This window comes from Rutilus rutilus (assembly GCF_951802725.1).
Source record: "Rutilus rutilus genome assembly, chromosome: 3".
In the NCBI taxonomy this organism is placed as follows: Eukaryota; Metazoa; Chordata; class Actinopteri; order Cypriniformes; family Leuciscidae; genus Rutilus; species Rutilus rutilus.
The window spans coordinates 18403464-18425357 of record NC_140211.1 but is presented as its reverse complement, the minus strand read 5'-3'; the positions used below and the strand labels follow the sequence as shown (position 1 = coordinate 18425357).

General features: G+C 36.6%; 1 protein-coding gene across 1 annotated transcript in view; it reads right to left on the bottom strand.

The window, feature by feature from the left end:
• The window catches only part of arrb2b (arrestin, beta 2b), a 48256-nt gene that overhangs the window by 13388 nt on the left and 12974 nt on the right, over positions 1–21894 (bottom strand). The window contains exons 2-3 of the mRNA XM_084404381.1: positions 1804–1834; positions 1102–1162 (exon numbers count right to left, since the gene is read on the bottom strand). Coding sequence (XP_084260507.1) covers positions 1102–1162; positions 1804–1834 — 92 coding nt within the window. The remainder of the gene's footprint in view (positions 1–1101; positions 1163–1803; positions 1835–21894) is intronic.

Genomic DNA, 21894 nt, shown 5'->3' with positions numbered 1-21894 from the left:
TAATTAATTGGATTCATATTTTAATTTGACAGATCTTTTTCTACAAAAACAGAAAAATTGCACTTTTAAGACAAAGGACACTTAGAAAAGGAAACTATAAACAATTAGAAGAAACACTAATGTTGAAAAGTTTGGGTAATTACGTTTTTTTTTTTTAAGAAATTAATACTTTTATTGAGCAAGGAAGCATTACATTGATCAAAAGTGACAGTACATTTATATTGTAACAAAAGATCTATTTTTCAAATAAATTTAGTTCTATTGAACTTTATATTCATCAAAGAATCCTGAAATAAAAACTGTATTACATTTTCCACCAAAATATTATGCAGCACAATGGTTTTCAACATTTATAATAATTAGACATGTTTCTTGAGGACAAATCAACATATAATGATTCTGAAAGATCATGTCAGCTTTGTCATCACAAAAATAAATTACATTTTAAAATGTGTTAAAATAGAAATTAGTTATTTTAAATTGCAATACTATTTCACAGTATTACTGTTTTTGCTGTATTTTCCGGTCAAACAAATTCTGCCTTGGTGAGCATAACCAGACTTTTCATTAAAAAAAAAAAATTAAAATCTCACGGACCCCAAACTTTTCAACAATATTGTCTGTCTTATTCTTCAGCCTCCACAGAGGTTTGGATTGAATCATAGTCACAGAGACCATTAACACTATATAAGAGGTATCTTGTACAAGATTACCATTAGAATATGTAATACTCCTGACAAGAAATAATCTCCCCACACAAGCGTAATGAGAGAAACGTCTATATCTCGCAGAATGAAGTCTCCTGTTGCCGGCTGCCATGCAACAGGGAGAGAGAGACGTTCCCTCAACAGGGGGGATATGAAGAGAAACCAGAAATCTCACAGTAACATTATAGTTACTATAACATTATAGCAGGTAAGTAGGTCAACAAGCATTAAATAGGTAATTAAACCCAGTGTATGTCCATTAACATCAACTGACTCCACAAAGACGCAATCCTTCAACAAGAGCAAACAGATGTTACCAAGGCATGAAAGGAAGTCGATTGTTTCAACCAAAAACTCCCAAGATGTTTTGAGTGGGGACTCCCATCTGACTTACCTACAGGGTCCACGTGATCTAGATGATCCACAAAGTCCCTCTTCCCCAAGTATACTGTGAGCTAGAAAGAGGAAGACCAGAGACATGTTTGGGAACACAGCACAAGTTTGAACATGCTACACAAAGACCCTAGAGATAACGCAAAAAGCAAGCGGTGCCTCTATCAAGGAACTCACACACACAAACAATTTAACAAACGGCCTAAGGCATGCCACACTAACCCCTAGATGATCTACTCCCTTCCTGAAGACAACCCTTCTAGACGGCGTGATCTCCAAACACACATCCTCCACATGTAAAATGCTTTCCATTACAGAGAACAAAAGAGAGAGATGAGATGAGGGGATAGAGAAATTAGGTGGGAAGCAGCAGGGTGGAAATAGCCCGAATGCAAGCCGAGAGAAAGAAATTATAGAGGAAATAATGCTGTGATAACAAACACTGTGCTGATAAAGAAACCGTCAAAGGAAGAAAGAAAAGTAGAAAGAACAAACAAACAAATAAATTAAGAAAGCGTTTAAAAGACACGTATGCAAAGGCAATTAAAAGGAGCTTAAAGAAGTGAACAGGAAGAGAAAACCCAGAGAGATGGATAGAGAATGAGGGAGGAGAAGCAAGAGAGAGAGAGAGGAAAGGAAAATGTCCACTGAGACCAATGAAGAGCCCACCTTCCACCTTCTAACACACTCTGGGGAATCTTACCTTGCAGTTGGGGCTGGACTTCTTGAAGACTCTGTAATGAGGGGAAAGAGAGAGAACGTCATATTAAAATCAAATGTATTTAGCAACAAGAAAAGCACATTGTAGGATGAAATGAAGTTCCACTGTCTGTTTTGAAGTTTACTGTTTGTGTGGAAAGCGGTTAATTGAAGTTGCTATTTCAGAAAGGCTTTGTATTCAAAAGGAAGGCCAATTCATACTATTCTGCAATGTGTGGAATTCAACAGAAATTTTTTTTTTCATGTATAATGGAGGATTTTTTACTTCCGGGTGGATCACCTATACTATTGGTCCTCCTAATTGTCAATCATTCTGGTGAATCAATCAAACTTATTCAAAAAGTAGAGAGGGGGCGGGTCTTATCTAAAATTCGGAAAGATCCTCCACTATACCTTTAAGGGTAGAAATTCAACACCCTCCAAGTGTCAAATGCAAAACTAGTTACAACTAGGCATGTGACAGTATTTATTTTCTTATAAAAAAAAAAAAAAGAACTGAACATTTAAATACAATAAAACAATACACAAAAATGTATAAAGTAAACAAATGTTTCAAACAGTTTATTTCTCAGAATAAACACCAACAGGGTGATCAGGATTGCATCATTGGGGTTTATTCTGCAATAACAACCGGCTGGATGTACATTATTCCGCTTATCACACGGCTACTTATAGGTAAATAATTAGATACGAAATATTGATCCGAGTCGAAATATTTTATTAGGTCTAAACGCAAAGCTTCAGTGGAGAGAGCAGTTGCTAGCTCAGCAAGTTCAAACTAGACGGACATTTAAGAGAAACGGTACACAGTCATACCACTTATTACACAGCATTTTGCCACATAATAGTTATGGGGATAAGAGATACTGATTTGAGATTAAACTGTTTTAAAATCATACTGGTTTGTTAACAGTGTACAAAACAATAGTCGCAAAATGGCAGCAGCTGCGTTTGTATGAAACAAGAGAGTCATAATTAAATAACTGTACAAAAAAATTGATTTGATTTGTTTTAATATTTTATTAGCTCACCAAATGAAAAACTTCCACAAAAGAAAAAACTTTCCTAGCAAGCGTATAGTTTTGCTGACTTAGTAACTCGGATGAGCCTGTGTTATCAGTTTTTAGCGGTTGTTACCGGGACATAACATACTGCTGGATGACGCGATTGACCAATCAGAATCAAGTATTCCACAGAGCTGTGTAATAACGTTAGTTAATGCATTGACTATTTAAGCATTTAGTGCTGTGATGAACACCATTACGAATACAAAAATCTGATTGGCTGTTTAAAACCTTAAAATACTGCTCAGAAACAGAAAGTAGCACAGCTGCTTTGTTTACGGCTGCATTTCAACTGTTCCATAAGTGCCATCCGCTGCCAAAGAGTGAATGTGTGTTTTCATTCAGCGCGTCTTCTTCACCCGTTTCATCAACAATCATTATTGTGATGTATTTTATTACCGTATATCAGCACATTCAGTCCAGTTACAACAGTGCTGCTCACCATAGGCCTTACATTTATTAGGAATAGTTTAAACTGAAGTTTAAGAATGGCGGTCTTTAAAATTGAAAAATAATACTACTCCTAATAATTATTATTATTATAAGCCCTGGATGGAAGCGACATACCCCAAAACAACAACAACAACCACTATGTGGTGACAAATATGTGGAATATTCCTCACATTAGGGGGAAAAACACTTTTATGCCCAGTAAGAAACATTATTCACCTGCCATTAGCAGGTGTGGTAAAAAGTTACATTTGGTCCCCTTGGAAATACTGGAACATTGGAAATATGAAAACCAGTGACCACCTGTGGTTAACCAATGCAATTACTCAAATATTATCTGTGGTTACATGGGCAAACACACAAAATATTTTCCCTGGGACTGAGAGAGGGACAGAAAGGGCAGAAGCATGACAAAGGGAAGGAAAGAAAGAAATGATTCTGCAAACAGAAAGCAGCTGGACAAAAGGAAGGGAAAAAAACTGAGGCGGAGACGGACAAAAGAAGAACATAAAACAGTAAATGGATAAACGCAGCTGCCCAGAAAAAGAGGGAAAGTAAAAGAGACTGAACAAGAGAGTTAGAACGCTCACAAAAGAGATTGTAGGTGTCAGTGACTCATCTGAATGTTGGAAAATACGAAATAGACAAATGAAAGAGTAGCTAAAACATAAAGGGAGGATAGAGAGAGCATGAACAGAAGGCAAATAAGAGCAATATAGTATTTTCACAAACAAAGAAAATCATTTGTCATTCCAAAACATCTATGACTTTCTACTGTGGAACACAAAATGAAACATTTTAAATTGTCGTTCTTTCCCATGCAATTACAATGAAATCTGGAGAGTTAATACAAAATGCACCATAACATTATCAGAAAAATATCAAATATTATATTTCATATATTCATATTCACAAACGCCAACCAACAAGTTGGCCGTTGGATTTAGAATTTTATGCAAAATAACTGTCATGTTCACACTGCCCAAACAGACACTGACAAACGCTGATTGAACATGTTCAGTCGGGTGAAACAAACCCCGACCAACGCCAACAGGGGTAACACACTGATGCAACAAAACCCGACAAACGTGTCTGTTAGCGTCTGTCTGTGTGCTGTGAATCGGCCTTTATAAAGTCAAACAACAGCTTTAGGTGACGAACAGATCAAATTGTTATGATGCAATATGAAGAGTCTTATGGACCAATTTTATGATGCTTTTATGGTGTGTTGTCATTTTGGAGCTTGACAGGCTGAGATCTTATTCAATTTCATTATTTGGAAAAGAATGGCCAAGGTATTTGCAATATTTACATTTACCAACACAGAGATAAAAAATAAAGGCATACCGGTTTGGAAGAACATGAGTTTGAATAAATTATTACAAATTTCATTTTTGTGTGAACTATCCCTTAAAACAAGTTACAATGCATGTTGCAACAAATTTTTTTTTTGTAGAAATTCCAAGTAACATCACAAGCTACACTAAATAACCTCTCTCAATCTCTCAAAGCATGTGATCAGCAAAGGATAAAAATACAATATACAATCTTTTCTTTCTTTAATAATCGTACTTTTTTTTAATCATTTCAATAATAAAATATATATTTTAAATGCTAAAATTGTTTTATTATTATTCAAATTATAAAAAAATTTAATAAAGTATAACTATGGAAAAATCACATCCGTGAGAGAAATAAAGGAATGTGTAAACAACAAAACTGGGAAAAATACATTGGTTAATTCAACCAAAGTGAATGTTAGCTATTAAGAGATATGAGATAGTAGGTTAGATATGTTAGAGATTTTCCCCAACCCTCACATTTTTTAAAAGCAAAAGTACTGCAAACTTCACTAACTTATTACCATTTAGTGTAAATATGTACTTTTAATTAGTACTGAGAAAGAATGCAGAATGCAGCAGGAAAAGGAAGAGCGAAACCTCACTCTCAGCAGGAGGTGACAAAACACTCATCAAGAGCGTCAGCAGCGGCCGAACCTTTAGCACAGGAAGACGGGAAAACACACACCTCACACACCAACTGACACATTCACTGACCCCTCGAAACAATACACGGGTTACACAGGCTGCTCACATGTCCACTAAACACTTGACAAGGAATGCTTGAGTTTATACATGCATATGTGTGTTTCTTGAGTGAGATCTGATTATGGGCGTGTCTGTGATGTCATAAGTATGGATAGCATATGAGAGGAAATAGTCTCACCCTGTTCTAAGAGGAGTGGCGTCCCAGAGCTCCATCTGTTTCGAATGACGGATAAATAACAGCATGTGCTTTCTCCCTCTTTATTCCATTCCCTTCTTTTTTAGAGTCTCTCTCTCTCTCTCTCTCTCTCTCTCTTCATTATGTCATCTATGCATCCCAATCCAAACCTCTTTAAACAGCCTGTTCTCCAAGGGGTCATCAGGGTTTGGCTGCCTAGCATGGCCCTGCTGGTCACTGATTGGAGATGCTGGAACTACGTCATTATGGGGACAAAAGAATCTTTCACCATTGACGGCTGCAAAAGTAGACGTGTATGCTAACAAAATACATTTTTGCCTAACAGTATATGTATATAGTGCAAATATATCATAGTTGTGGAGGGCCATTAAAAGCAGATTGGCCCTAAAATGATCCGTTTCTCTATCAGCTGTCTTTCTTTTTAATTAGATAGTCATTTAGTGAAGGGCTTGTGATGGTGTGCCTACAGCGTTGTCATGATGTCATTTCCTTCAGCTCCAGAGTAATTAGCCACATAGAATTTATGGCTCAGGTGACTGGCTTTTTTTTTTTTTTTTTTACTACTTCTAATAATAGATGAATAAAACTGTATCCAAAATGAGTGCCTATGAGCAAACATGCCAAATTAACAAATTAAAAACAAACAGACCATGTTTGAATAAAATGTATAAAGAAGTGAGTGCCTATAAGAAAAGATGGCAAGCAAGCAAGAAAACAACTAGCTAACTAAATAGCAAACTAACTAAATAAATAAACAAACTCTGTAAATGAGTGCTCACAACTAAATATGGTAATAAAAAACAAATATTGTTATAAAATAAAAACAAATATATATATATATATATATATATATATATATATATATTTTCCTCATGATCATTGATGCCCCACGAGGTGAGATCTTGCATGGTGCCCCAGACCGAGGGAGATTGACCGTCATCTTGAACTTCTTCCATTTTCTAATAATTGCGCCAACAGTTGTTGCCTTCTCACCAAGCTGCTTGCCTATTGTCCTGTAGCCCATCCCAGCCTTGTGCAGGTCTACAATTTTATCCCTGATGTCCTTACACAGCTCTCTGGTCTTCGCCATTGTGGAGAGGTTGGAGTCTGTTTGATTGAGTGTGTGGACAGGTGTCTTTTATACAGGTAATGAGTGGAGAACAGGAGGGCTTCTTAAAGAAAAACTAACAGGTCTGTGAGAGCCAGAATTCTTACTGGTTGGTAGGTGATCAAATACTTATGTCATGCAATAAAATGCAAATAAATTATTAATTAATTGATTTCTGGATTTTTGTTTTAGATTCCATCTCTCACAGTTAAAGTGTACCTATGATAAAAATTACAGACCTCTACATGCTTTGTACGTAGGAAAACCTGCAAAATCGGCAGTGTATCAAATACTTGTTCTCCCCACTATATATATATATATATATATATATATATATATATATATATATATATATATATATATATATATATATATATATATATATATAGAGAGAGAGAGAGGAGAGAGGAGAGAGAGAAGAGAGAGAGAGAGAGAGAGAGAGAGAGAGAGAGAGAGAGAGAGAGAGCGAGAGAGAGAGAGAGAGAGAGAGAGAGAGAGAGAGATCAGAGAAGTGCTTTGAACTGACAGCAGAACACTAGCACTCTGAACTGGAAGTGGAATGTGGCCGTTACCTCTCACCGACATAAAACCACACAGACAAGTCACCCAAAAGTGTGTCAGTAAACTCACACACGATGTTCCACCCACTTGAACATTCACAAGTGCCAAGCAAAACGTCTGTGAAGAGGAATATTACGAGGAAGACTTGTAGGCCCGGCACTATAGGCTGTTTGTTTATAGACAGAGATAGATGGAGACTGTTGACCCCATCCTCTTCAGTCCTGAACGCCAGCTCAAATCAGACTCAAAAGAACATCAAACAATGGGCTTGTAGGTGCCAAACACGCACACACAAACTTCTGGAAGTTCTGAAATGACAAGAACAAAGAAATGCCTGCTGCTGGGATGCCAATTTATCAAAATGACACAAAAGACACAAATACACCCACAAATGCTTGCATTGGTACATTCTCATTCATGCTCACTGACAGCACCACAGAAGTGCAAATCTATTAGCCTGTGTGCCAGTAACACCCATAATGAGTTTCTCAACTACAGAGTGCTTCTATATTTCACAATAGAAGGACTCCCAAGTTGCATTTTTGGTTATAATCTACGTGTTTGTGGTCCTCTTATTATCAATGCAGAAGTAAGCTATTTTATGTGAATATGCAAGACTTCCAATTAATTTGCTGCCCAGAGTGTTACTGCCAGGATCCGCCACTAGACATCCTCATGAATTTAAAATTCATTAAGATGTTTTTAATGTTAAAAATGTGATTTAAAGACATAAATTTATCAAATTTGGCAGAGTTATGAAAAATAATTTCTGTTCTGTCACTTGTCGTCAGCTATTTGATGCAAGGAGGCTTTATCATTTATTTATTTTGCAGGTTTTCAGCAAGAAGTCATTGCAGTGCCGCTTCTGCAAGTTTTCATCACCTCACCAAGACATCCTTTTCAAGCACTACAGAAATTGCCATTGGTCAGATAATGCAACTTCCTTTCCCTGTTTACACCCAGAATGTGTTTGTACTTTAAAAACACATCTGTGGAGGGAACATCCAAAGACTGGCATTAAGGAGAATGCCACATTTTCTTGTGACAACAAGAATCAATCAACATTTCTTCACCATTTAAGAGGACATCATGAACTCAAAGTACCTCCTCTCAGAATACTAAAATTCAGATGAAATTACACTAAACAACGTGAGTGAAGTAACCCTGATGTACTTTTGGTTTTTCCTTTTTTTTTCTGACTTGTGCAGTCATTTGTAAATGTTTTAGATGTGTAATGTTTATAAATTGTTAAGATGCAGTTCATGAGCTCAAAGTACCTCTTGTGAGGATACAAAAATTCAAGTGAAGTCACACTGAACATTTGAAGTAACCCTCTCCAGTTACTTGCATTTTATGGTGTTTTTGACGTTTTTGCACTTTAGCAAATATTTGTAGATGTTTAATGTTTAAACTGTTAAGCTTCACGGGCAACGGGGAATAAACAATACAGTAAAGTTGCTTTACTAATATAAATACATTTTTAGTTTAGGCAAAAATGCACTGTAGTGCTACTACAATTTAAAATATATAATTGGGCCAATAACATGGTTTGGTAAACTTAATTTTTTTTCAGTTGGTTCAACGTATTATTTCTCATTTAGTTAATGTTAACAGACTATTGCAACAATTGAAATTAAAATGTACAGAATTTCACTTGGGCCAATTGAAATTTTTTTATATGACCAGTCACTAGAAAATTTTGAGTTGGGAAGGTTATCATTTTTTTTACAGTGTAAATAATAAATAAAAAAATGTAACAATTATTGAAAACTATGGAAGCTTGTTTCCACCACAGAATAAAACATTTAAAAAGATAATTGCGACTTTTTATCTCACAATTGCGAGTTTACATCTCGCAATTCTGACTTTATTTCTCAGAATTGCAAGATATAAAGTCAGAATTGTGTGAAATAAAGTCAGAATTGCGAGATATAAAGTCAGAATTGCGAGATATAAAGTCAGAATTGCGAGAAATAAAGTCAGAATTTCGTGAAAAAGTCGCAATTGCGTGAAATAAAGTCAGAATTGCGAGATATAAAGTCAGAATTGCGAGATATAAAGTCAGAATTGTGTGAAATAGTCGCAATTTCGTGAAAAAGTCGCAATTGCGTGAAATAAAGTCAGAATTGCGAGATACAAAGTCAGAATTGCGTGAAATAAAGTCAGAATTGCGTGAAATAAAGTCAGAATTGTGTGAAATAAAGTCAGAATTGCGAGATATAAAGTCAGAATTGCGAGATATAAAGTCAGAATTGCGAGAAATAAAGTCGCAATTTCATGAAAAAGTCGCAATTGCGTGAAATAAAGTCAGAATTGCGAGATATAAAGTCAGAATTGCGAGATATAAAGTCAGAATTGTGTGAAATAGTCGCAATTTCGTGAAAAAGTCGCAATTGCGTGAAATAAAGTCCGAATTGCGAGATACAAAGTCAGAATTGTGTGAAATAAAGTCAGAATTGCGAGATATAAAGTCAGAATTGCGAGATATAAAGTCAGAATTGCGAGATATAAAGTCAGAATTGTGTGAAAAAGTCGCAATTTCGTGAAAAAGTCGCAATTGCGTGAAATAAAGTCAGAATTGCGAGATACAAAGTCAGAATTGCGTGAAATAAAGTCCGAATTGCGTGAAATAAAGTCCGAATTGCGTGAAATAAAGTCAGAATTGCGAGATATAAAGTCAGAATTGTGTGAAATAGTCGCAATTTCGTGAAAAAGTGTTTATTTCTCGCAATTCTGACATCTTTTCTCAGAATTGTGAGATATAAAGTCCAATTCTAAGGGGAAAAAAGACTGACTTTTTTTTTTATTACCTCAGAATAGTTTATATCTCACAATTCTGACTTTATTTCACGCAATTGCGACTTTATATCATGCAATTCTGACTTTATATCTCACAATTGCGTATTATAAAGTCAGAATTGCGAGATATAAAGTCAGAATTGCGAGATATAAAGTCAGAATTGTGTGAAATAGTCGCAATTTCGTGAAAAAGTCGCAATTGCGTGAAATAAAGTCCGAATTGCGAGATACAAAGTCAGAATTGTGTGAAATAAAGTCAGAATTGCGAGATATAAAGTCAGAATTGCGAGATATAAAGTCAGAATTGCGAGATATAAAGTCAGAATTGTGTGAAAAAGTCGCAATTTCGTGAAAAAGTCGCAATTGCGTGAAATAAAGTCAGAATTGCGAGATACAAAGTCAGAATTGCGTGAAATAAAGTCCGAATTGCGTGAAATAAAGTCCGAATTGCGTGAAATAAAGTCAGAATTGCGAGATATAAAGTCAGAATTGTGTGAAATAGTCGCAATTTCGTGAAAAAGTGTTTATTTCTCGCAATTCTGACATCTTTTCTCAGAATTGTGAGATATAAAGTCCAATTCTAAGGGGAAAAAAGACTGACTTTTTTTTTTATTACCTCAGAATAGTTTATATCTCACAATTCTGACTTTATTTCACGCAATTGCGACTTTATATCATGCAATTCTGACTTTATATCTCCCAACTGCGTATTATAAAGTCAGAATTGCGAGATATAAACATGCAATTCTGCGAAAAAAAGTCCGAATTTCAAGTATATTTCTCGCAATTGCGACTTTATATCACGCACTTTTGAATTTATAACACACAATTCTGACTTTATAACCTGCAATTGCGACTTTATATCACGTAATTCTGAGATAAAAAGTCAGAATTGTGAGATGTAAACTCGCAATTGTGAGAAAAAAAAAGTCAGAATTGTGAGATTAAAAAGTCGCAGTTCCCTTTTTTATTTTTCACTCTGTGGCGGAAACAAGCTTCCATAGAAAACTGGTGTGTTGTTTTGTAATAAAAGCAACAATAACAGCCTCACAAAACAATAAATAACAGAACAAATTTTGATTTATGCCAAATGTTCCACTTGCCCTTCAATCAAGTAGTCCTTTAGAGAGAAATAACAATTAAAAGCTAAAAAGTCAAGATGTATTCAGTGAAACAGCGAGGGCATTTAGTTCAGCTTGTTTAATGCTCTCTGTGGTAATTGATCTCAATGCGAAAAATAGTGTTTTGATCTATTTGTGATTTTTTTATTATCAAACATAGTTATAAAGTTGATGAAAACTGAAAAAGCTACTAACTTTATCAATTATAAGCGCATAGATTCAATATTAGCGAATAGCTTTTTTATTTTGATATTAAGTAAATGATATGACAAGCATTGAGGAAAACACAGCTTAACAAATATTATGGTTTGTACAATCCAAATGAGTTTCAAATGCTTACTGATTAAAAAAAATTATGCTCTCCTCTGGAATGTTAGGAGTATTTTTAGAATTCAATAAATACTTTTATACTTAAAACACATAAAATAGAGCTGAACTTTATGACAAAAATTGAAAAACAGTACTGAACTATGAAAATGTACTGTACTTTTTAAATATAAAAATATTCATATATTAATTCAACCTTGATCATTTCGAGTAAGTTGTATTTTGCTGATAGTCGATTGTCCCAGCAATCAGTTATCGGTGCTGATTAACTGCCAAAACCGATCAATCGGTCGACCTCTAAATGTTTAACATTAACAAAGAGTGGGAAGCATTCAGTTAATCAACGATAAGAGGTAATATATACAGCAGACTTACCTCTGTTCGTTGACAGTTTATCAGCATCCCTCCACCACCCCTTCTCCACACTTTTAGTTCTAACTACTCCTTTACACGGGGGGAATACTCTGGGTTCGGGTCAAATTCCGAGCCCTCCCCGACTCCCCCCAGACCGCACGCCAAATACGCATAAACCTTTACTCCATCTAATTATATGCAAGTGTGAACTTGTGAACTTCTAATGTATTCTTAAAAGCACTTCTCCATCTCTCTCTTTACTCATTATTTGCTTACCCAAAACGTTCAATTTCCATACTGTTGTTGTTCAATCGTCAGTTCCTTCATTCTTTATCTCCTTTCCTTTCTCACATTCCTTGATAATGAACATGATTCATTTTATTTCTTTCCTAAATAATCAACGTCATCAAGTCATAACCCTCCTCTTCTTCACAATTTCTTAGATTATGAAAGTCACCAGCCTGACCAGTGCTCTTCAATGAAGAGATCTTATTAATACTGCATAACCGATAAACAGGCGTGGGTAAGCTGCCAAAGCCACATTCACACCTCGGCCTGTGTGTCAGCTAGCATATGCATGCACCTGCTAAAAACCACAGACTTTATTTAGAAGCTCAGAAACACTCAGAAACCTCATCAGAAGCAGACACACACATGCAATCTGCCTAATATGCTCTTCATCAAATGGAAATGAGGCCCGCAGAACAAAGGGTTAATTAAAAGGAGCGCATATGTACACCATGATCTGGTTTTTATGCACTTTATCCCAGTTAAGCTGCACACTTGCCTAAATATGCTGTATTTGGTTATCATAGCAGCCAGATGAGCTTTTTTTTTGCGTTACCATGACAACAGAATGAGGCATAAAGTTCAAGGCACACACACAAACACAGAGCATGCATTTGTTGAAGAAAGGAAAAAAGAAAGCAACCGCGAATTGGAGAAAAAGAACATCAGGCATGTGTGAATGTGGAGTGAAGCGGCTTACCGGTATTATGTGCTTGCACATAAACACAAAGCATTAAATGACTTTAAAAAAAATATTATTACAAAAGATAATTATCACACACACGTAATTACACTACAGTTCAAACGTTCAAAATAAATGAATACTTTCTTTTAGCAGTTATGCATTAGATTCATCAAGATCATTGTAAAGAGACTAAAGACAATAATAATGTTACAAAAGTTTTCTATTTCAAATAAATTCTGTTTTGAACTTTACATTCATCAAAGAATCCTGAATACAAAAAATGTAATGTATCATCCACAAAAATATTAAGAGGCACTGCTGTTTTCACCATGATAATAATAAGAAAAGCTTCTTGAGCAGAAAATCAGCATATTAGAGTGATTTCTGAAGGATCATGTGACTAAAGACTGAAAATTCACACACACAAAACGTCATATTACAGAAAATGTTTAAGATTGCACACTTGCACAGTGCTAAAGTGGTACTAGCTACAAGGTCAACAAAAAAGACACTAAAATATTCTTGGGTTTAAAATAAAACCCATATTAATTTACTATGTTTTACTGTATACTAACAACTGCTTTTAGGCATTTGGCAGAGCGTAAAGTTACCGTGATACATTTCTGAAAGGGAAACATTTATGGCTGCCATATGCCAAGTGTCAGGCTGAATATTTACCCTCAAGCAGACGTATGATGTTACTTAAAACACACACAGATCACCTCAAACATGTTTAAACCTTATTTTGTTAAATCATGGAGGATGATTTTGCCGGTCGTATCCTAGTTACTGGCATCCATTTACAAACACAGCAAAGAAACATACACAAATATACACAAGACCATATATCTCTGCTCTGCAGGAATGCAAATATTAGTAATTGTACACAAATAGACACACATACAGAGAGAGAGAGAGAGAGAGAGAGAGAATAGTTCCTGTACCCTCATTCAAATGTAAAATGCAAAAGACTTCCCCTTTGAACTGGCTTTGAGTCAGTGTGTTTTAAGTGTCTTGCTTACAAAACCATTTTTGGACATAAAACTAAACAAAAACTATAGACAAGTACAAACACACAAAGTGAAGATCTCTACTTTGTTCGCTCAGATTTTTTTTTTTTTATCTGTTTTGTTACTTTTCCATTTCTTTCCTAAAATCTCTTCAATTCACCCTCAGCCAATCAGAGGCCAAGACTGATTCTGATGGATAACATTGATGACATCATTCTAAAAAAGTAGCCGCGTTCCTACAGATCTGACAATGGAGCCTGTTACAGCACAAGGACACACACACACACACAGTGAGGAGACAAACTCGACCAGGCACCTTCATTAGTGCCAAGGACTGTGAGCAGAGAGAGAGAGAGAGAGAGAGAGAGAGAGAGAGAGAGAGAGAGAGAGAGAGAGAGAGAGAGAGAGAGAGAGAGAGAGAGAGAGAGAGAGAGAGAGAGAGAGAGAGAGAGAGAGAGAGAGAGAGAGAGAGAGAGATGGGAAAATCAATCAGGGTCTCAATTTAATTTGGGAAGGGTAAAGAGGGGCTAAATAAAGGCACATTTATCAAGGCAGATAGAGGGACAAAGACATGCCGAGAGGGAGGGTGATGGCGAGAGTACTGTAAAAGACCAGACATTATTTTTTAAAAGCTTTACAAAAATAAAGTGGCCTTGTACGAGCATGAAAGTAAATCAATTACAAAAAGCAAGCACAACTCTTCAATTATGATCACATTAAACACTCTAACCTCCGGCTTTCCCTTGTAAAAGTACACACGAAGGTATAGAGTTACACCAGGCACAATTACTTGCTATTTATTATGGTGTGATTCAGTTTAATGTTTTTTTTAGTCTATGTTCGGAAAACTATTTCCACAGTATTTAATATGGATATTGTGCAGATTATGTGAATTTTCTTTTCTATGCATAGAATATCTGGATTATTTTCTAGATTTGGCAAAATGTGCAGTACATAGCAGAGAACACTGCGAGGAACACTGCATCCCATAATGCAATGCACTCAACATTAACTTTAAGTGTGATAAATGAACAGACTGTAACTATCATCTCTTGCCTGATTTAATGAACAGGACGGCCAAGAATTAAGATATTTTTACACAGAAAAAGAGGAACCATTTGTATTTTCAAAATAAAATTTGGAGCCAATAAATAAGCATCGTAGTGAGGTCACGTGTCACATTCTACTGTTTGTTTAACGCATACCGTTATTTTAAAAAACAAAACAAAATTGGAAAACTGGATAAAGACCTTGCAAAAAGATGGAACGTGGATTAAGATAAGCAAATAGCACTTTAAAAGTTGCGTTTATGGTTACATTTAGCCTACATGGTTTTACATTATCATTGACATTTACATTTTTAGTGATTTATTTACATTGGACCTGGACTCCAAGTCCTATATAATAGTCTACTCTTGATATTAAGAAAGTATTGCAACTAAAAAAAAGAAAAAAGAATAAAAAAACTGACACACTTCACTTGAGTAACGCCGCCTGGTTTGGTGACTAATGCTGTAATGCTTGTAAGCAAGTAAATAATGAAGTGTCCAGTATAATCAGGATACCACAGGCTATAAACACTGCAGGGCTGGTTGACGTTTACGAACAAGATTACGCATAAGTTTACAGCATTTTGTCATGTAAAACCGAGTCTGTGTGTTTCCCACATTAGTGGCTGTCAATTTTCAGCACGGCCAGAGGCTAAACCCAAGACTTAATACCAAATCACCCACTGAATTCTGCCTATTGTTTCGGCAGATTACAGCGTGCGTCATTTGTCAAGGATTGTGCGCTTTTCCAATGAGCAGCGACCGGCTAGAGACGCACTAGTCAATAAACACTAACACTAACTAACACTGGTATTTTAATAAGGGTCACGACCAAAAAGGCTAATTCGACAGGAATGTCTGGGTCTCAAAAGCAACATTGTTCATGACTCCATCCTTCCAAAAAAAAAAAAAAAAAAAAAAAAAAAACACTATAAATGGCACTTACCATATTTATAAAACTTATAGGTATTAAAAACAAACACATTGAAAATTCAATAAGACAAAAGTAGGAAGTGCCAAATTGCACGATTGTGTTCTCTGTTCCTGTTTTTAGTCTATTTATGTGCTTTCATAATCCACTTTATGTCCAGGCTAAATCAGCTTACGGGTGTTTTAAACACGGTTTCTGAACATTTTGTCTCTCGGGTGCCACTGAGAGTTATTATGGAAGCTCCATCAGGCCACACAAAGGCTAAAGTGAGAAATCAGGGTGCTGGAGAAGCTGACAGCACAGCACACTGGTAATTGCTGACTGAGGAAGATCTACTTCAGCTTTCAGGATCAGAAACGGCTCATGCGTCACCGAATGCGTCTGCGGTAGCATGGAGCCAAAAATTTGGAGGTGAAGAAAAAACAACAACAACAACAACAGAAGAATGGAATGAAGTCACGGGGAGAGAAGGAAAAAGAGACGACAGCTTTTGCATTTACTGATGGAATTAACGATCGACTGAGTAACGATCTAGACTGGTGCAAGCACAAGGCCAGTAAAAGAGAACGAGCGATTGATAAATAAATGATTGGTTAGAGCCCGCCATTAAACTATAAATGGCTCATAATATACTGGCTTTCAATGTCAGATAACTGCGGAACAGACTGCTATGTGCGGACACACATTATGGCTTACAGTGCATTAAACTACAACTTTTGATTGTACCCTGCATATTTCAGTTATGCAATTCACAGATTAACTTTCATTTCCAAATACATAAATGGGTACAAATGAGCCTTCTTCCTTTTCAGAGAGTCTAGAAGCCATGATTTATCTCTATGTTGCGAATGCAATCAATAAACGAAAAGCTGCATTATTTCAACATTATTAAGTCAGGAACATCTTAAAATGAAGCAGCAGGAAACAGGAAAACTATGGCATATGTAAATGACTGCAACACACAATCTTTCTTTAAGCTTTATAATGATTAACATTACATTGCCCCCCGATTTAAAGATGTCAAATTAATACATTACTGTAGTAAATGCAACACTGAATTGTGGCAAAAGAGCTATTTGGTCAACTGACTAAAACATTTTTGTTAGTAGCGCAGCAATAGTCAATGTGTAACTACTGATAAAACACTAAAAAGATGCAAACATTGCATTTATAGCCTGCGGCAAACTGGTGACCTCATAATTCCATGAAATATATATATATATATATATATATATATATATATATATATATATATATATATATAGCATATTTTCTCAGAAATACTATGAATCAGAATGTTGTGAAGTAAACAGGATATGTAGTTGAGGATCCATTTACTCCTGAAAATAAAAGGCGGGGGCGAGAAAACTGCACTTGTCAGAACTACTGTGATGAGTGAAAATACAGTGTTTAGGAAAGACTATAAAAAGCGAAGTGCTTGACATTAATTTCATAATTAATGATATTAACATGACATTAATGAGCATAACTGTACTGCACTTGATTATGATTTGCACTATAACTCAGTTTCAGGCCTGGTGTTTTCTTTTTGTCCTCAAATGTACTGACACAAAGTAAAGAAAGGTCTTTTCAAATTTGACTGCTGACAGTTTGAGACTCTGAATGATCAGTAACACTACTGGAGAACTAGTGCACTGCTTACTGAGCAGCATACACTGACAACTGTACACTACATACTAGTAGCATTCAGAAGTCTGAGGTCAGAAAGCGACATTAAACTGATCAAAAGTCACTGTAAAAACACATGTTATGTTACAAATAAATGCAGTCCTTTTGAACATTTTACTCAAAGAATCCTGAAAACTATTGATAATAATAAGAAACATGTCTTGAGCACCACATCAGCATATTAGAATGATTTCTGAAGGATCATGTGACACACTGAAGGCTGGAATAATGATGCTGAAAATGTAGCTTTGCCAAACACAGGAATAAATTGTATTTTAAAATATATTACAATAGAAAAGTTATTTATTGTAACAATGTTTCCCAATATTACAGTTTTCACTGTATTTTTGGTCAAATAAATGCAGCCTTGGTGAGCATAAGAGACTTCTCAAAAACGTTTAAAAATCCTACCGACCCCGTATGTAAATGACAAGAAACGTTTTCAGTAGTTAAGAGTCCAGCTACTTTTTAGTTGCATGATTAAATAATAACTAAGTGATATTGAATGAAACCCATGGCCGATATTATATTTTATTCATCGCACTTCAGTGGATGACACCAACTCCATTTCTGCTGCCAAAGTTACACCATCTTGTTCACATTTAATGGGTTGAGCATTCAATCAGAAAGTGATTGAAAATGACCATCACAGAGGTGCATCAGAGAAATGAACCGTTTTCCTCTCAGGAAATCTTTACAGGGACCACACAAAAGCAGCGCACAAGTGAATAAACTGAGAACAAATAAGAGAAACAGATTTTCTGACAAGATATTTAACTTGACACTAGCTTTTATTCTCTCGGAGTCTCACTTGCGTGTTTGAAGACAAGAAATGAAGGTCTGAAAGAGGAAGGATCCTTTGAAAAACCTCAGATAGAGAGACACGAAGGACGCAGGGGTGTAAAAATGCACTTGCACCGCGATCCATCTTAAATCTGACGACGCATCTATAACATGGTTTGTTGAAAATAACAGACAGAGTTCGGCTAATGTCTGTTTCTGTCGATGGATAAACATTCTGGCTTCCCAATACGCTACAACAGCGATGATACATTTTTTTTGTATTGTATTTATTTGTGCTGTTGCTTGTAGTTTGATTATTTGTTCGTATTTTCTTTATTTTTATTTGGCATAGCACATACCGTACCGAATCTGTGACCCCTAAAAGGAAGTGCTGGAGGCCGCATCTTTACAAAATGGTGATGCTTCAGCAATTAGCAAGCAACAATGCCAAGGTGGCACTCTCTCACGTCTCACACTTCGACCTGTGTGAAAGATAACACACTCGGTCAGCATAATCTTGCCCTGAAAATTTTCTTCTGGTGAAATATTCCTTTAATGTTAGGGATAAACATTCATATTTGCGAGGTTCAAAATTACCTGGCCACACCTGACAAGAGCGGATGAACTTAGAAAAATGTCAAGTCATGAAAAATAAAGGATAGTTATTGGGCCTCTCTTTTGGTGAGAGGTATAGGAAGTATACAAGAGCAAAAAAAGCTGATAATATCACAAGTCAGCTTATAAACACATTCCACTCTGTTCCCATATCAGTTTGAGGAAGAAAGGTTGCTGCGCTTTAGCGGAATCATCACATATATCCTCATCCCGGTTTCCTCTCTCTCCAGCCAGAAAACCCGAAAAGGAAACTCGACCCTTTTCCACACAAACTCTATAGGTACTATAATCAAAAAAATTTACACAATTTTTGTTTTAAATAAAAAAAAGTAAATAAATATGTAAATAAAGTAAGTAAATGAATGAATGAATGAATGAAGTAGCCCAAGCGCTATGGACAACAAAGAAAAAACGTGGAGGAATCTGCAACACGATGGAAGAGAACTGCAAAAACACGATTAGTAAAGAAAAAGGTTGACAGAAAAAGTTTGACAAAAAAATAAATAGAGAATGAGCGAGAGAGGAAGGAGGAGAAGAGTAGAGTCAGAGCCCTTGCCTAATCTTGTGGTGGTCACACTTCCTTCATTCTGCCTGTGCGCATCCTGTTCTTATTGTGTAGGTGAGAGAAACCAGCAAGGGTTTGAGCTATGGGCCGCACACAGACAGCAGATAGGAAGACAGAGGCATCGCTCTGAGAGAGACACTTGTGGTGAGTGTCCAGTAGCACCTCGGTGTGAGGAAAAAGAAAGAGACAAGCGTTCTTTGCGCAAACCTTAGCTTCTATTTACCCCTACTATTTGAGGTTGATGAATGATAGGAGATCATTTGGATTTCCTGCACGACATACTGTAATTACCACATGCACCAGCCGTGTTAATGATCTGTCCGCCACTTCTGTGGAGTTTTTTTTCCTGTGACTAACCCGACTAATTCAAATTTGGTCGACTAAAGCCCCGTTCACACTACAAGCGACTTTGTCGCTGCATGTCGCCAGTGGCTGGCGGTGAGGTCGTTAGTGGGCGTTCCCACTACTGGTTGCCTAGTAATGTTTGTGAGTGACATTCACGGATGTTACTCCATGTTGTAGACAACAAATCTGTTTTCTTGCCTCTACAAGCTAACATTTTGGAAGGAAAAGTCTAAATATAAATGGAATCAGTACATTAAATGCATAATATTAAAGATGAATGAGAAACAGCGAGTGCCCTGTGCTATCGCGGCTATTTAACTGCAGCAAATGGGCCAGTACTGGTCTTTCTGAGTTCACGAAACCATTCAGGCTCGGAGTCAGCACGGCGAGTACCACTGTATGTACACGGAGACATATCATACATTATTGGACAGTTTCGGACTGCTAAAATAAACTTCTCATTCATCTTGCCTCGGTCTGACGCAGCACTGAAGAGTGACGGATCACGTGTGCTCCACTGTCTTCACTCCTATTGGTTGTCGCTCCCGAAAGTCACTCTTCATTTGCATAAAGTTAAACATTTCTCAACTTTGTCCAGGGGGGCAGCGTTTCATATTATGTTGAAGCTTCCCCGGGCGCCACCATTGGCTATCAGACCATCACCTGCTGTTAGCATCCCATTGACTCCCATTCATTTTGGCGTCACTTTGACAGCGAATAACTTTACATCTGAGGCGTTTAAAGACTCCATGTGTCCATTATTTATTTCTAAAGAAACACGAAAATGTATAAAAGGCTCCATTACCTTGTATCTTACGTTATGGCCCCGTAGAAGCAGTTTTTGTAAAAATAGGCTAATGATTGCGTCATAACCACGCGACTCTCTGTCGCACAGTAGAGAAATTACTGTATGGACAGGAGGAGAAGCTCGCGCGCAATCGGGGGGATGTGGAGGCAAAATGGCAAAGTAATTAATCAGAATACTTAGCAAAAGTTTCTCCTGCTCTTATCTCATGGACACCTCCTACTCACACTCTCCGTCTCTGCAAGTTTCGGAAGGGAATGATTGAGATTTCTCTCGGCACAGCTACTAGAAGACAGACGGGTTGCTCACGTCACATCTACGTCGTCAAGCTCAGTTTGAGTCTGCGCAGTACGCTCGACCATCAGGAAGTTAGTGCTTCTAATTGACTTCACTTTCCTCCGTTGAATCCAATGGGGTCGCTGTGTCCAGTTTATATACTGTCTATGACTTTGTCGCGTCGCCAGACACGCCCCATCCAGTCGCCAACGGTCGCGACTGCGCGTGTCACCGGAAGTCGCCCGCTCCCCATTGAAAATGAATGGTATCGCGTCGCTTAGTCGCGTGTAGTGTGAACGTAGCTTAAGCTTCTCCTCGCCAACTAACGTTTAGTCGACTAGGTAAAATCTTCTTCACAGTACTAATATCGATTGATTATTATTTTTTTTGGTTGTGTATAATTTGGTGCTAATGTATAATTTATAGCAGGCAAAGTACTGAATCATGCCCAGAAAAAGACAATGCAAAAAGTAGGAAGGTCTTCATGATGTATTATAACATTATTAATAGATGACCTTTAAAGAGTTTTCAAATATTCTAAGACTATATATATGATCTAGCGACTTTGTTGCATTTCTTTGGCATTGCATTCGACCGTCAGGTGGTTCAGTTACCAGCCTGAAAACATTAATATCTGTGAGGTCCAAAATTAGCTTGCCACACCTGCCAAGAGCGGTAGAACAGAGAATAACGCCCAGCCGTATATATTTCTGGATGTGACACAATGACCTTTCCACAAATATGAAAAAAAAAGAAAAAGTTAAATGACAGTTTAATGAGACAAATAAATAAACAAGGAATTATTTTCTTTATTTGTGGAAACCAGCAGCACAGCAGCAAGTAAAATATTGCAACATTATTTGTTGCTACATAAATGCCAAAAAAAAGAAACAAGGAAGCTCCACAAACTGTGTATGTAAACAAGCACAAACACGTCCATTATTACTAGAATGTCACTTTATTTTAGAACTTGAATGTCCTTTTTTCCCCTCACATTTGGCCCTT